The sequence below is a fragment of the Schistocerca serialis genome, chromosome 4, assembly GCF_023864345.2.
Source record: "Schistocerca serialis cubense isolate TAMUIC-IGC-003099 chromosome 4, iqSchSeri2.2, whole genome shotgun sequence".
Classification (NCBI taxonomy): Eukaryota; Metazoa; Arthropoda; class Insecta; order Orthoptera; family Acrididae; genus Schistocerca; species Schistocerca serialis.
Genome location: NC_064641.1, coordinates 896,283,005 through 896,297,131, shown reverse-complemented (window position 1 = coordinate 896,297,131; position 14,127 = coordinate 896,283,005). Strand labels below are relative to the sequence as shown.

The 14,127-nt window shown below is 38.5% G+C and overlaps 1 protein-coding gene across 1 annotated transcript in view; it reads right to left on the bottom strand.

Moving 5' to 3' along the window:
• Positions 1–14,127, bottom strand: part of LOC126473567 (coiled-coil and C2 domain-containing protein 2A) — a 574,642-nt gene that overhangs the window by 345,222 nt on the left and 215,293 nt on the right. Inside the window, exon 7 of the mRNA XM_050100701.1 lies at positions 12,524–12,721. Within this exon, the coding sequence (XP_049956658.1) occupies positions 12,524–12,721 (198 nt within the window). The remainder of the gene's footprint in view (positions 1–12,523; positions 12,722–14,127) is intronic.

The window sequence follows — 14,127 nt, the reverse complement described above, 5'->3', positions numbered from 1 at the left end:
AGTAGAATAGATATAAAATGTAGAATGGTGATGGCAAGGAAAGTGTTTCTGAAGAATAGAAGTTTGTTAACATTGAGAATAGATGTAAGTGTCAGGAAGTATTTATGAAAGCATTTGTATGGAGTGCAGCCACGTATGGAAGTGAAACATGGACAATAAACTGTTTTGACTGGAAGAGAATTGAAGCCTTTGAAATGTGGCGCTACAGCAGAATGCTGAAGATTATATGGGTAGATCATGTAACTAATGAGGAGGTACCGAATAGAATTGGGGAGAAGCAGAATTTTTGCCACAACTTGAACAGAAAAAGGGATCATTTGGTAGGGAACATTCTGAGGGGTCAAGGGATCACCAAAATAGTATTGGAGGGAAGCATGGAGAGCAAAAATCGTAGAGGGAGACCAAGGGATGAATACACTAAGCAGATTCAGAAGGATGTAGGTTGCATTAGGTACTGGGAGATGAAGAAGCTTGCACAGGACAGAGTATCATGGAGAGCTGCATCAAACCGGTCTTTGGACTGAAGACAACAACAACACATAGTTATTCAAGAAATGACTGAAAACAAAAAAAATGGATGATTAAGTGTTTATATTAAATGATGCTACATGAAATGGTGTTTATTCTGTGCAAACAGTCATCTAGTGAGTTGCATGGGTTGGGGTTCAATATCCTTTACAGTTAGACTTTAAATTTTGCAGTGGGGAGTGATGTGACTGACCTTGGTGATATGTTGGCAAGCCTTACTACTACATACAGTGAGTTTCTTTGATAAATTGCAGTTCCATGGCTTATGAGATGAAACCAATCTTTTTTGTCGGTTTGTGCAGGTCAGAGTATACATTTTATTTAAGTATCCGGGCCAATACGAATGATTAAAAAATATACCTATATAACAGTTAATACCCCAGCATATGGCATGAGTCTCTTGGCTTTGCACTGCAAATTATTCTTACAGCCCTCTTGTGTAACTTTAAAAGCTTGTTAAGGTTTGCTTGTGTTGAGGCATCCCTTACTTCTCTTCCATAGTTTACACTAAATGATATCAACACATGTTAAGTAGTTCATAGTACATGGGTATCATTGCAGTCTTTACTAAGCATGTTTATTGCAAATATATTTTTAGTCAGTTGGCCTGCCAGAGACTGAACACACATATTCCACAGAAGCGAATCTTGCATGATTATTCTCAGGAATCTCACATAATTTTCTTTGATGGCAATATCAGTTCTGATGTAGAACTGAATCTCAAAATCTGTCTGCCTTGTGGGGTTAAAACACATTACCACTTTTTTCTTGGTGCTGACACTGATATTACTTTCATTGAAATAGTGAATTATTTAATTTGTAATCCAGTTGCACAACATTTGTAATTGGTCATAATCTTTATATGCTTGCACACAATACATGTATCATCAGCATATAGAATTATATTTGAATTTGCAGAGCACTGTTATATGTCATTTACATATTAGTAAACTGTGGTCATAATATGTCAAAGTGAGACATACCCCAAGATGAAGTTTGCTTAGAAATGTGTCCTGTTACGAATCTAATCTAAATAGTTTAGGCATAATCCGTATCACTTCAGGTGGGGGGTGGTGGGGGGGGAAGGGGGGGGGGGGGAAGGGGTGGTTACATTCATAGTCTTGGATGTTATTGAATTTAGCATATGTTAAAATTCAGAAGTAAGTAAGAAACACATATTTTTTTTTATTTTCTCCAAAAAAATTCCTGTCGAGAGATAGGCCTCCAAAGATGACACTGTGAACACCATTCTGAAGAAGAAAATTTTGGAAAAAGTTTTAAAATGCTGTATATCTGTAACAGTTTTGTTAGATTTTTTTTATTTGAAAGATAATTGATTTATGATTACAATGGTATCCTGCATTTGGACATACCTGTCAAAGTTCTTGCTGACTATTTGCATATCCATAAAAGAGTGATAAAAAAAAAAAAAAAAAAACACTTTGTTCAGGTTGGGGATAAGTGTCCTCCTTTGAAGACTCTGTTTCAAAGTGAAGATGTTCCCAGTGATGACTTTTTGTGTTCTATATGTTTTGACAGAATAACAAAAATGATAGTATCTGGACAAGGTAAAGCCTCCCATGGTGCAGATGATGCAGATTTTGCATCAATAGAGGAAGAATTAAATACCCTGAATCAGTCAACTACAGCGGTAGGTATTAGTCCTGTTAAGTAAGTGTGGTCAGTGAAGTTGATTCATAAGCCCTATGCACCAAGAAAGTGCAGAGAAATTACTAAAGCTATGGATGAATACACTACAGCAAAACTGACCACAGTCTTCAAAGTAGAAATTCCATCTTCACAAGAAAATGAACCAAAGCACTCTTGCACCTCTTGCCAGGAATTTTTCACAAATATCAATTCAGCTGTTGAATATTGTGCATCCTACACTGATAAGGTGCAAGTTTTAACTATTATTCCAGAGACATTTTCAAAGAAAATGACTTTGAACCACATTCCATCACTATCAAAGTACATGGTAGACAAATCAAGAAATTTGAGGTCTGTAAAAGGAGTATTTGGAAGACCAGATCCCTATTATGGTCATCATGTTGAAGCAGCTCAAGTTCAAATAGTGCAGTCATTTTACTGGGAAGATAAATGGGACTGTTCTCACCAGAGATCCAACAAAAAAGACACAAGACACTTTTTGCAATTTATAAGAGCAACTATACAACTTCACATACTGGAAGATCAAAATTTTATGCAGTACGACCTAAGTGGGTTGTTCCACACTCATCTGTCTGTTTATGTGTGTACTGCGCAAATTTTGTACTTTGTGTGGTAACTTTAAAGAATTTACTGGAGCACATGACATATGACACTTTGGTTGAGCGTACGAAGGCATTAGTAGTCTGTGACGTAAAGCGAGAGACTTGTTTGTTTCAAGAATGTGGTGACTGTCCTGGAAAGGGAGGACTGTCTTTACAGACATTTGGCCTGGAAGATGTAGCAGATAACTGCAGAAATTACATATGTGACATGGGAGGAAAATAAACTAATTAAGGAAATTGTTGCCTTTGACAGTTTCATTGATGAATTTGGTAAATGGTCAGTGAAAGCAGTAACACACCAGCATCTGAAGAAATTGCAACAAAACAACACATTGCAGAAGTGAAAGGGTGTTTGCAGGCTGAAGAATTATGTTTAGTGCTTCACTGTGATTTTGCTGAGAACTGGTCTGTAATTCTCCCACAAGAAATAAAAGGGTATCATTCGAGTAATGACTAGGTTTCAATGTTTACAGGAGTGACATATTTTCAAAACAAGACCACAAGTGTTGCAGTTATAAGTGATGATGCAGGACATGGCTCAGCACATGCTTTGCTAGCAATTGTGCAAAATTCATGGGCAAACATGGGCAGAGAAGATCATCATTATTTCTGATGGTGCTCTTAATCATTTTAAAAATCATTACCAGCTGTTTGAATTGAGTAAGTCGCTTGTGCCAACTGACTGGGTGTACAATGCTACTGGTCATGGGAAGGGGCCCTGTGATGGAGTAGGAGGCCTGCTGAAGCACCATGCTACAAAACATAATCTTTCCAGGCCAAATACAGCTGTAATTCAGAATGTTGAGGATTTTACGAGAGTTGTGAAACCTTACACATCCACAGCCATGATTCTTTTGTCCCAAGAGGAAATCGAAGAATTCCGTGAGGAGAAAGAAAGAAGAATGGTCCAAACAAACTGCTCGTGTGAAAGGAATTCAGAAGACACATTTTTGGACTCAAAGTGATGGGCAAACTCATACTGCACAGGCTTTAAAGAGCAAGAAAAAAGAAATTCCGTTTGTTCAGCCAACACCTCAGAAACAGCAGGACAATATTCAGATTCACAACCTGAGAAGGGGGATGTTTGTTACATATGTTTATGACTGTGACTGGTGGATTGTACAGATTATAGACACCACTTATGAGTTAAACAAAACTGCAGTGAGCTTTATGCTACCACGTGGACCAGCTGTTGCATATAGGTTTCCAGCTGAAGAACGGCAACAACACCATCAATGTTCACTTCCTCTTCACAATGTTTTGAAGATTGTAAGTGCCTCAGTTCCTATTGGTTCAACAGGAAGACATCATTCTATATCAAAGGAAGATACTGAAGCAGTGGAACACATTTTTAGTTCATTGACTGGCTAATTTCAGTACAAAACAGAGTGCACAGAAGTTGTATAAATTGAAAGGTTTAAGTCTTTGCACCTTTCACATACATTTTGGAACCATTTAAAATGCTTGAAAAATGAGTCTCTTACTCATCTTTCAAAACTAAAATTATGTTAAATAAGCCTAGGTTTTGATTTTTATGGGCCTATTATGTGATTATGTAGTAATAAAACAGGTTTTATGTATGGCAAAAATTTCAATTGTATATAAAACCTGTTCAATCTAAACGTGGAAGCTTTCCTTTTCAGGGAATTTAGAACCATGTGGTACTAATCAACAGAAAAAAATTCAAAATTTTATGGATTGGGATTTCTGAAAAAAAAAACGTAAATTACAGAGAAAGTTCAGAATGATATAGTAAAAGAACTTAAACAGATAAGTCCAAAGGGAAGATTTTTTTGTAATCATAGAACAATTATCTTTCAAATAAAAAAAAAACAACAAAATATCTAGAACTGTTCCAGAGACATAGCATTTTAAAATGTTTTCCAAAATTTGCATCTTCAAAATGGTATGCGCAGTTTCATCTTTGGAGGGCTGGATCTCAAAGCAGAAATTTTTTTGGAGAAAATAAAAAAATACATGGTTTTTACTTAGTCCTTCATTTTAGCATATGCCAAATTCAATAACATCCGAGGCTGTGAAGGTAAGTTTTTTTCCTAGCCTGCCTGAATTGACAAAGCCTTTAGCAGTAATGGGGAAGACAACAGTTTTTTGCTATCAAAAAAAGAAGTGGTAAACATATAGTGTGAAACAATTTTTCTCCCTTGCCTGTTTGTCATTTGTTTCAGGAGGGAATGAGAAAGTCAAACAGGTAGCTGACTAGTCTTGCTGCACAGAAGTGAACTAGCTTAGTTAATACTTGTTTCCCTGATTAATTGTGCAATATTATGCATAAATATCCACTGCCTGGCAAAAAAAGTAAAGCACCTGGAAGATGGTTGGTTGTCAATATAACTATGTACGCACCATCGGTATGTTTGCAAATGATTAAAGGTACAATTCTATGTCATGGGCACAATGGCTACCAGAGTGCATTAGATCTTTTCTCATTTAGTGTTGTTACCAGGCCTAGTATTGTATACACCAAGGTGACAAAAGTCATGGGATACCTCCTAATACAGTAGTGGACCTGTTTTTGGCTGGCTTAGTGCAGGAACTCATTGTGGCATGGACTCAACAAGTCGTTGGAAGTCCCCTGCATAAATATTGAGCCATGCTGCCTCTATAGCCATCCATAATTGTGAAAGTGTTGTCAATGAAGGATTTTGTGCATGACCTGACATCTTGATTATGTCCCGTAAATGTTCAATGGGATTCATGGTGGGCAATCTGGGTAGCAAAATCATTCACTCAAATGATCCAGAATGTTCTGCAGCCCAGTGACATGGAGTATTATCATCAACAAAAATTCCATCATTGTTTTGGAATGTTAAGTCCAGGAATGCCTGCAAATGGTCTCCAAGTATCCAAACACAACCATTTCCAGTGAATGATCAGTTCAGTTGGACCAGAGGACCCAGTCCACTCCATGTAAACACAGCCCATACCGTTACGGAGCCACCACCGGCTTGCACAGTGCCTTGTTGACAACTTGGGTCCATGGCTTCATGGGGTCTCCACCATACTCAAACCCTAACATCAGGTCTTACCAACTGAAATAGGGAGTCATCTGATCAGACCACGGTTTTCCAGTTGTCTTGGGTCCAACCAATATGGTCAACAAGCTCAGGAGAGGCACTGCAGGCGATGTCATGCTGTTAGCAGACGCACTCACATCGGTCATCTGCTGCTGTAGCACATTAATGCCAAATTCCACAACACTGCCATAACAGATAAGTTTGTCATGCATCTCACATTGATTTCTGTGATTATCCGTTGCACTGATACTTGTCTACTGGCACTGACAACTCTACCTAAATGCTGCTGCTCTCAGTCATTAAGCGAAGTCCACTGGCCACTGCATTGTCCACGATGACAGGTACTGCCTGACATTTGATATTCTCGGCACATTCTTGACACTGTGGATCTCAGAATATTGAATTCCCTAATGATATGCAAAATGTAATGCCCCACGCATCTAGCTCCAACTACAATTCCATGTTGAAAGTCTGTTAATTCTTGCTGTGTGGCCACAATCACATTTCTAGGAGCTCTTTGCGGTGTGGGGGAGTAGCCATGTATGTGAAAAACGGTATCCCATTTGAGTCAATTGATGTTTCAAAGTACTGCACTGAAAAGGTGTTTGAATGTTGTGCAGGTGTGGTTAAATTTAGTGGAGCTAAACTTCTTACTGTTGTTATTTATAGATCCCCAGACTCCGATTTCACAACTTTTTTGCTAAAGCTAGAGGAGGTTCTTGGTTCACTTTATAGGAAATACAAAAAGTTAGTTATATGTGGTGACTTCAATATTAATTGTATAAGTGATTGTGCAAGGAAAAGGATGCTGGTAGACCTCCTCAATTCATATAATCTTATGCAAACCGTATTCTTTCCAACGAGAGTGCAAGGGAACAGTAGAACAACCATAGACAATATTTTTGTTCATTCGTCATTATTAGAAGGGCATTCTGTTAGCAAAAAGGTGAATGGCCTTTCAGATCATGATGCACAAATTTTAAGCCTAAAAGATTTTTGTGCTGCAACACATGTTAAAGATAGTTACCAACTTTTTAGGAAAGCTGATCCAGTTGCTGTACAGACTTTTGTAAACCTTATAAAGGAACAAGAGTGGCAAGATGTTTATAGTGCTGATACAGTAGACGATAAATATAATGCTTTCCTCAAGACTTTTCTCATGCTCTTTGAAAGTTGTTTTCCGTTAGAACGTTCAAAACAGGGTACTAGCACAAGCAGGCAGCCTGGGTGGCTGACTAAAGGGATAAGAATATCTTGTAGAACAAAGTGGCAATTATATCAAAACGTTAGAAACAGTCAAAATCTAAATACAGCAGCCCATTACAAACAGTATTGTAAGGTGCTTAAAAAAGTTATTAGGAAGGCAAAAAGTATGTGGTATGCAGATAGAATAGCTAAGTCTCAGGATAAAATTAAAACCATATGGTCAGTCGTAAAGGAAGTGGCTGGTCTGCAGAGACAGGTCGAGAATATAGAATCAGTGCGTAGTGGGGATGTCCGTGTTACTGATAAGTCGCATATATGTAGAGTACTTAATAATCACTTTCTGAATATAGCAGGTGAACTAAATAGAAACCTAGTCCCAACAGGGAATCATATAGCGCTCTTAGAAAAAAGTGTTCCAAGACTGTTACCTGAAATGCTCCTCCATGATACTGACAAGAGGGAGATTGAGTTAATAATTAAATCACTAAAGACCAAGAACTCTCATGGATATGACGGGGTATCTAGCAGAATACTGAAGTATTGTTCCACATATGTTAGCTCAGTACTTAGCCATATCTGTAACTTTTCCTTTAGGAGTGGTCGGTTTCCTGACCGATTAAAGTACTCGGTAGTGAAGCCACTTTATAAAAAGGGAGACAGGGATAATGTTGACAATTATAGACCTATTTCTATGCCATCGGTGTTTGCTAAAGTTATCGAGAGGGTTGTATATACAAGGTTACTGCAGCATTTAAATTCACATAATTTGCTGTCAAATGTACAGTTTGGTTTTAGAAATGGCTTAACAACTGAAAATGCTATAGTCTCTTTTCTCTGTGAGGTTTTGGACGGATTAAATAAAAGGTTGCGAACGTTAGGTGTTTTCTTTGATTTAACGAAGGCTTTTGACTGTGTTGACCACAAAATATTACTGCAGAAGATGGAACATTATGGAGTAAGGGGAGTAGCTTACAATTGGTTCGCCTCCTACTTTAAGAACAGAAAGCAGAAGGTAATCCTCCGCAATATTGAGAGTGGTAATGATGTTCAGTCCCAATGGGGCACTGTTAAATGGGGCGTTCCCCAAGGGTCGGTGCTGGGGCCACTGCTGTTTCTTATTTATGTAAATGATATGCCTTCTAGTATTACAGGTGATTCAAAAATATTTCTGTTTGCTGATGACACCACCTTGGTAGTGAAGGATCTTGTGTGTAATATTGAAACATTATCAAATAATGTAGTTCATGATATAAGTTCGTGGCTTGTGGAAAATAATTTGATGCTAAATCACAGTAAGACTCAGTTTTTACAGTTTCTAACCCACAATTCAACAAGAACTGACATTTTAATCAGACAGAATGGGCATGTTATAAGCGAGACGGAACAGTTCAAGTTCCTAGGCGTACGGATAGATAGTAAGCTGTTGTGGAAAGCCCATGTTCAGGATCTTGTTCAGAAACTGAATGCCGCTTTATTTACCATCAGAACAGTATCTGAAATAAGTGACATTTCAACACGAAAAGTAGTTTACTTCGCTTATTTTCATACGCTTATGTCATATGGTATTATTTTTTGGGGTAATTCTTCTGATTCAAAAAGGGTATTTTTGGCTCAAAAACGGGCTATTCGAGCTATGTATGGTGTAAGTTCGAAAACCTCTTGTCGACCCCTATTCAATAGTCTGGGAATTTTGACATTGCCCTCACAGTATGTATTTTCTTTAATGTCGTTTGTTGTTAGCAATATTAGCTTATTCCCAAGAGTTAGCAGCTTTCACTCAGTTAATACTAGGCAGAAATCAAATCTGCATGTGGAATGCACTTCCTTGACTCTTGTGCAGAAAGGAGTGCAGTATTCTGCTGCATCAATTTTCAATATGCTACCACAAGAACTCAAAAATCTTAGCAGTAGCCCAAACACTTTTAAGTCTAAACTGAAGAGTTTCCTCATGGCTCACTCCTTCTATTCTGTCGAGGAGCTCCTGGAAGAGCTAAAAAATTAAGCAAATTCCAGTGTTACATTCTTGATTTTCTTTATTTAAACTAACGACTTGTCATCTGAATATGTTTCTTATATTTCATTTTATCTGTTTCTACAATCGTGTTATAATTTCATGTATTGACTCGTTCCATGACCATGGAGACTTCTCCTAAATGTGGTCCCACGGAACAATAAATAAATAAATAAATAAATAAAAAAAACCTTTTCGCATGAATCACCTGACAAATGAGTACAAATGACAGCTCCGTCAATGTGCTGCCTTTTTATACCTTGTGTATGCAATACTACCGCCATCTGTATATGGGCATGTTGCAATCCCATGACTTTTGTCACCTCAGCGTATAAGGGGCCCTGGACAGTGTCAGATATTGCATGATCAATTTGAAGATCATGGAAATGCCGTGTACTCATGTGAGAAAGATTTATCAACATCTAACAGAGTTTGAAAGGGGACTCATTGTGGATATCCATTTTGTCGACTGGTCAAATCATGCAATATCCAAATTTGTGCATTTGATTGTGACAGTGGGCCGATGTTGGAGTGCATGGGAACGTGATGGTAGGCATACTTGTCGCCAAGGTTCCAGTTCATCAAATCTGATCAACACAAAAGATGATTGCCGTAATGCACACTAAGCACCTTTTAATCACTTCATATCTACACCTGCCATCCAAGATCAAGTAATGGACTCCCTGAAACATTGTGTGATCTCCCACACAACTGGTTGGAGACTAGCTGCAGCCACACTAGTAGTGTCACATGGATAGACTGTCATTAACATCACAACACTAACAGCTGTATTTGGAATGGTGCTGTGGCCAGGAACCATGGACTGCTGATGACTGGTACTACACTGTGTTCGGTGACAAATCAAAGTTCTGCATTATTCCAGCTGACCAACATCAGCAAATATGGTGGCACTACTCCTGGCATTATGGTGTGAAGACCCATCAGGTGTATCTTCAGGTCACAGCTAACAGTGATTGAAGGAACTCTGTCAGCAGGTCACAGAAATCTTATGTCCTATTTTGTTACGTTTCATGCAACAGTATTATAGTGCCATTTTAAGAAGACAATGCCCGTCCCACAAATGGCTTGTGTCTCTGTGAACTGTCTGTATGCTGTTGAGATACTCGCATTACTTTATCGCCAACGAGGGGGTGGGGCTGGGGAGGTTGAGGGGGCACTTGACCGTCTCCACCCCCCACCTCCCCTCTGGAATATGGAGTACAGAGGTTACAGTCATATATTGACAGGATAACCATCAATTCTCTACAGTATAGTAAGTTTTTATGTGTCAACTAGAAAAATTAGTTCTTCCTTCAAACTGACTAACTCATTTACACTAAAAACTAGAATTTTAGAGTCTATCCCCTGTCCTCCACCAAAAAAACTTATGCATACACTTATTCCTGTGGCCAGTACAGTCCCCTGTTATGTCCCCAATAGAATATTTACAGGACTAGCTCAGGCATCAGATGTGAACTCAGTCCCAGTGCCTGAGCTAATCATGGGGTACAAATTATTTAATAATCTTCCACAATCTGTTCAAGAATTACCTGAACAATTATTCAAACAAACAATTCATGACTGGCTAGTCCTCCACCCATTTTATGACAAGGGAATTTATCAACTGTAATGTAATACTATAATGTTAACAACAAACCTGTTGTTTCTTTCAAATTATTAATTGTATTTTAGTATGTATATGATGTTGTCTATTGCTGTAATGGCCGAATGACAATAAAATTATTGTTATTATTATTATGTATACCTGAGACCAAGGCCCAGTTACAACAGATGCGGGTCAGTTGGCATTGGGAGATGATACAATGGCTTTACGCCACCCTTCCCAACTGAATCAGTGCACTCATCCAGTTCATCCTGAGAAGTGGTCTCATATTGCCCTGTTCTTTATAAATTTGACTCGATACTGTAATCCCTGATATAAAATCACATACCCTCTCAATCTATGAAGTTTCATTTGTTTCCTCCCCCTTTTCGATGCTTCAAGGTCTTTTTTCTTATTTTTCCTTTTTTTCTTTATGCGTTGTATTTACAGTCTCTTTGGAATTAGAGAACTTATTTGTCTGACTGGCCATCCCTGAACACATTTTCATGTTTCAGACAGCTTGTTTATCGTTACAATTCTGATACCAGTCATTTGAAAGATGTTTAATTTGAAAATATGGATCCAAAAGGCATACTGCAAAGGAATGTACGTTTGCCTCATTATACCAGGAATCAATGACTTGGAAGTGATTTTAAGATCTTGTCTTGCCTTTTAATTGTCAAGATAATTAATTTTTGCTCAAATTTCGAGAATGTGAAATGTGTAGCCAATTTCTTCTTCATACACATGTTTCTTCTTCATACACATCTTCCTTATTTTCGCTAATGGTCTGGGTTGGTGGCTCTTCCATGGGTATAGATAAATATTAGGTTGAATATGTTCATTTCTTTCTCGTTAATTAATCAAAATTTCTCTTGGAGTCAGACTACATTATTTTCAAAAGTGTAAATGTAGACTTGCCTGGCGTAGCCCTGTATTATTGTCGTAAATTTTTTCGGATGGAGCCTGTTAACACTGTTGAGATGGCGAAAATTGACATGGTGGAACATATAACATTAAAAAAGTCCATAAAGAATTGCTAAGTTTGATTACAGGCGGTCTGATTAATGTTCAACATGTTCTGTGAAAAGAGCTCCAAAATTAAAATAATATTCTTGAAAATATTAACAACTGTACAGAATCTTATGAAAACTTTCAGAAATCGCTGTCAAAATTGTCCTTCAAATCTGTTACTATGGACAACAAGAACGCAGACCCGGGATGCCTCATGGCGAGATACGGCAGCATCATGCAGGTTAAATACTTTTAATTACTTAAGTGAATATGTCGAAAACATTAGCAATGGCATAGTCGTCTGTAAACACCGAGCATAAAAACTGCTTGAATCTTAAGGAATCATCTGTGATATCTTTAGCGAGAAATTTCTTTCCACCAAATCCAAAGTTGGTTGTTACCAAAAAAGTTGTCCTCCCAGAAACATACTATGCAGTTGAGACATCATAATCACCCAGACAACCAACAATATCAATGCCACCGAGAAAAATGTAACGGCAGATTATTCTTGTTATTCTTTCTTTTCCCATTTCTCTTTAGTGCATAAAAGCGATACCATTGCAAACATTACGTACAGGTATCTTACTGAGAGGGAAGAGCACGAAATAAATTGAAGCACAAAACAGTTCCACAGCAGACAATAATGGCTATCTCACGGAGCACTGTCAACGGGGTAATATGCAACCAAAAACAGGATTGCTCGCTGAAACCTATCGACTTCTACTGATTCGGGACTTACAGTTAACACACTGCAGAAAGACGATAAATTCATGGCGAGAGGATAAAGAAGTTCTGTTTAGAAGGCAAATGAAATATTAGAAACAAAGGAGAAAACTAGATAAATGACTATTACCTGGCTTGGAGCTCGGATAGAAGTACAAAGCTGCCTCTTTTTGGAGAAGCTCTGTCGTCTTCAGGGGCCGCCGAGCAGCAGTTTGTAAGACAACTTCCCAGTCCTCATCCTCCTTCAGACCAAGGTAATCGGCAGCCAATAATTTGGTATCGTCCTCTGTTTCTTCAGGTACCAAGTCACCTCTGTCTTCTTCTTTATCTGTAAATTTTGTTAATCAAAGGCACCAATCCCTAATTTCCATAATTTTAGGTGCCGGAACGCATCTCTTCAAGCATACCATCCCCCCCCCCCCCCCCTCTCCCATCCTTCCAGCCATAAAAAAATCACAAGTTTCGAGTTTTGGAAACTCGTGATAAAACTTGCAATGATAAATCATTTTTTACAAAAAACTGTTCTGAAATTCCATTTTTAGAACAATTTCTTATGATCACAACAACAAAATCACCAGATAGTATAAACAGCAGGGGCTACTACCAGACACTGTAGCAGTGACATTTTGCTCCCGACTTCTGTTCGATACATGCCGGCGCTAGTGGGTAGTCTTTGCGACTATGCCATCATGTTTTCAATTGCTACCAGCCACACTCTTCGAACAGTTGCCGCTGCAGGGTGAACTTTTCTTGACATTGCGATTTGATACACGTGTACTGTGTTAAATCTCTGGTGCCGAGTTGTTCCAGTGAGCAAAAAGAAAAAAAAATCCCTGGGAGACGCTGCCCTACCCATGTTTTATCAACATCTACAAACCGTTTATATATTTCTGGTGCGACCCGACTGCATAAAACGCTTCCACGCGAAACCTGAACAACGATCGCCCTTGCCTAGCATAAAGCACTATTTCTAAATCACTTGGCTGCTGGACTCCTTGCTTCTAAAGTGACAGCGGAAGACTTCAGGCTGGCAATTCTGTATGTCTGTGCACTGCCACCAGTAATAACAATAATAGTAATAATAATAATAATGGTGTGTAGGCCTCACAGCAATTTAACAGCCGTACCATAGCTACTGTTGTGTTGTGCTGTCAAGTATTTCGTTTATCTGTTGCAAAATGAGTAATGAAGAAATTTCTGAACCACTGCGAGAAATACCGTATCTACACTCGAAGATGGCATTTTGATGAGTTGTTTAAGCATATATGATGTATATGTCTCAGTTTTACTCTCAACGATGCGTGGTACAAAGTGTGTGTGTGTGTGTGTGTGTGTGTGTGTGTGTGTGTGTGTGTGTGTGTGTGTGTGTGGACTATATGAGAAAGACGTTATTCATACATTCGTTTCACACGCTACAACATCCACCACATTGTGTCACGTGTTAAAGTTAGTGTTTGAAACTTGTGTACTCGATATTACAGTCTTATGAAAAGTGATAATAGTTATGATCATTTACAAATAATTATATCTTACCCACATGTTGGGAACCACAGATCTAGATCTAGAGTCTGGGATGCGATTTCGTGTGACAGCTAGAGCAATCTCGTGATTATCCCACGCGCCTTGGCTGCAGATTTGTACGTCAGTCTCGTGATTCGACCTGTTGTGCTGCCGCCATCCATGAACAGCGTTCAAGGAGGTGTTTTCCAACACGATAACTCTCGCCCACATACC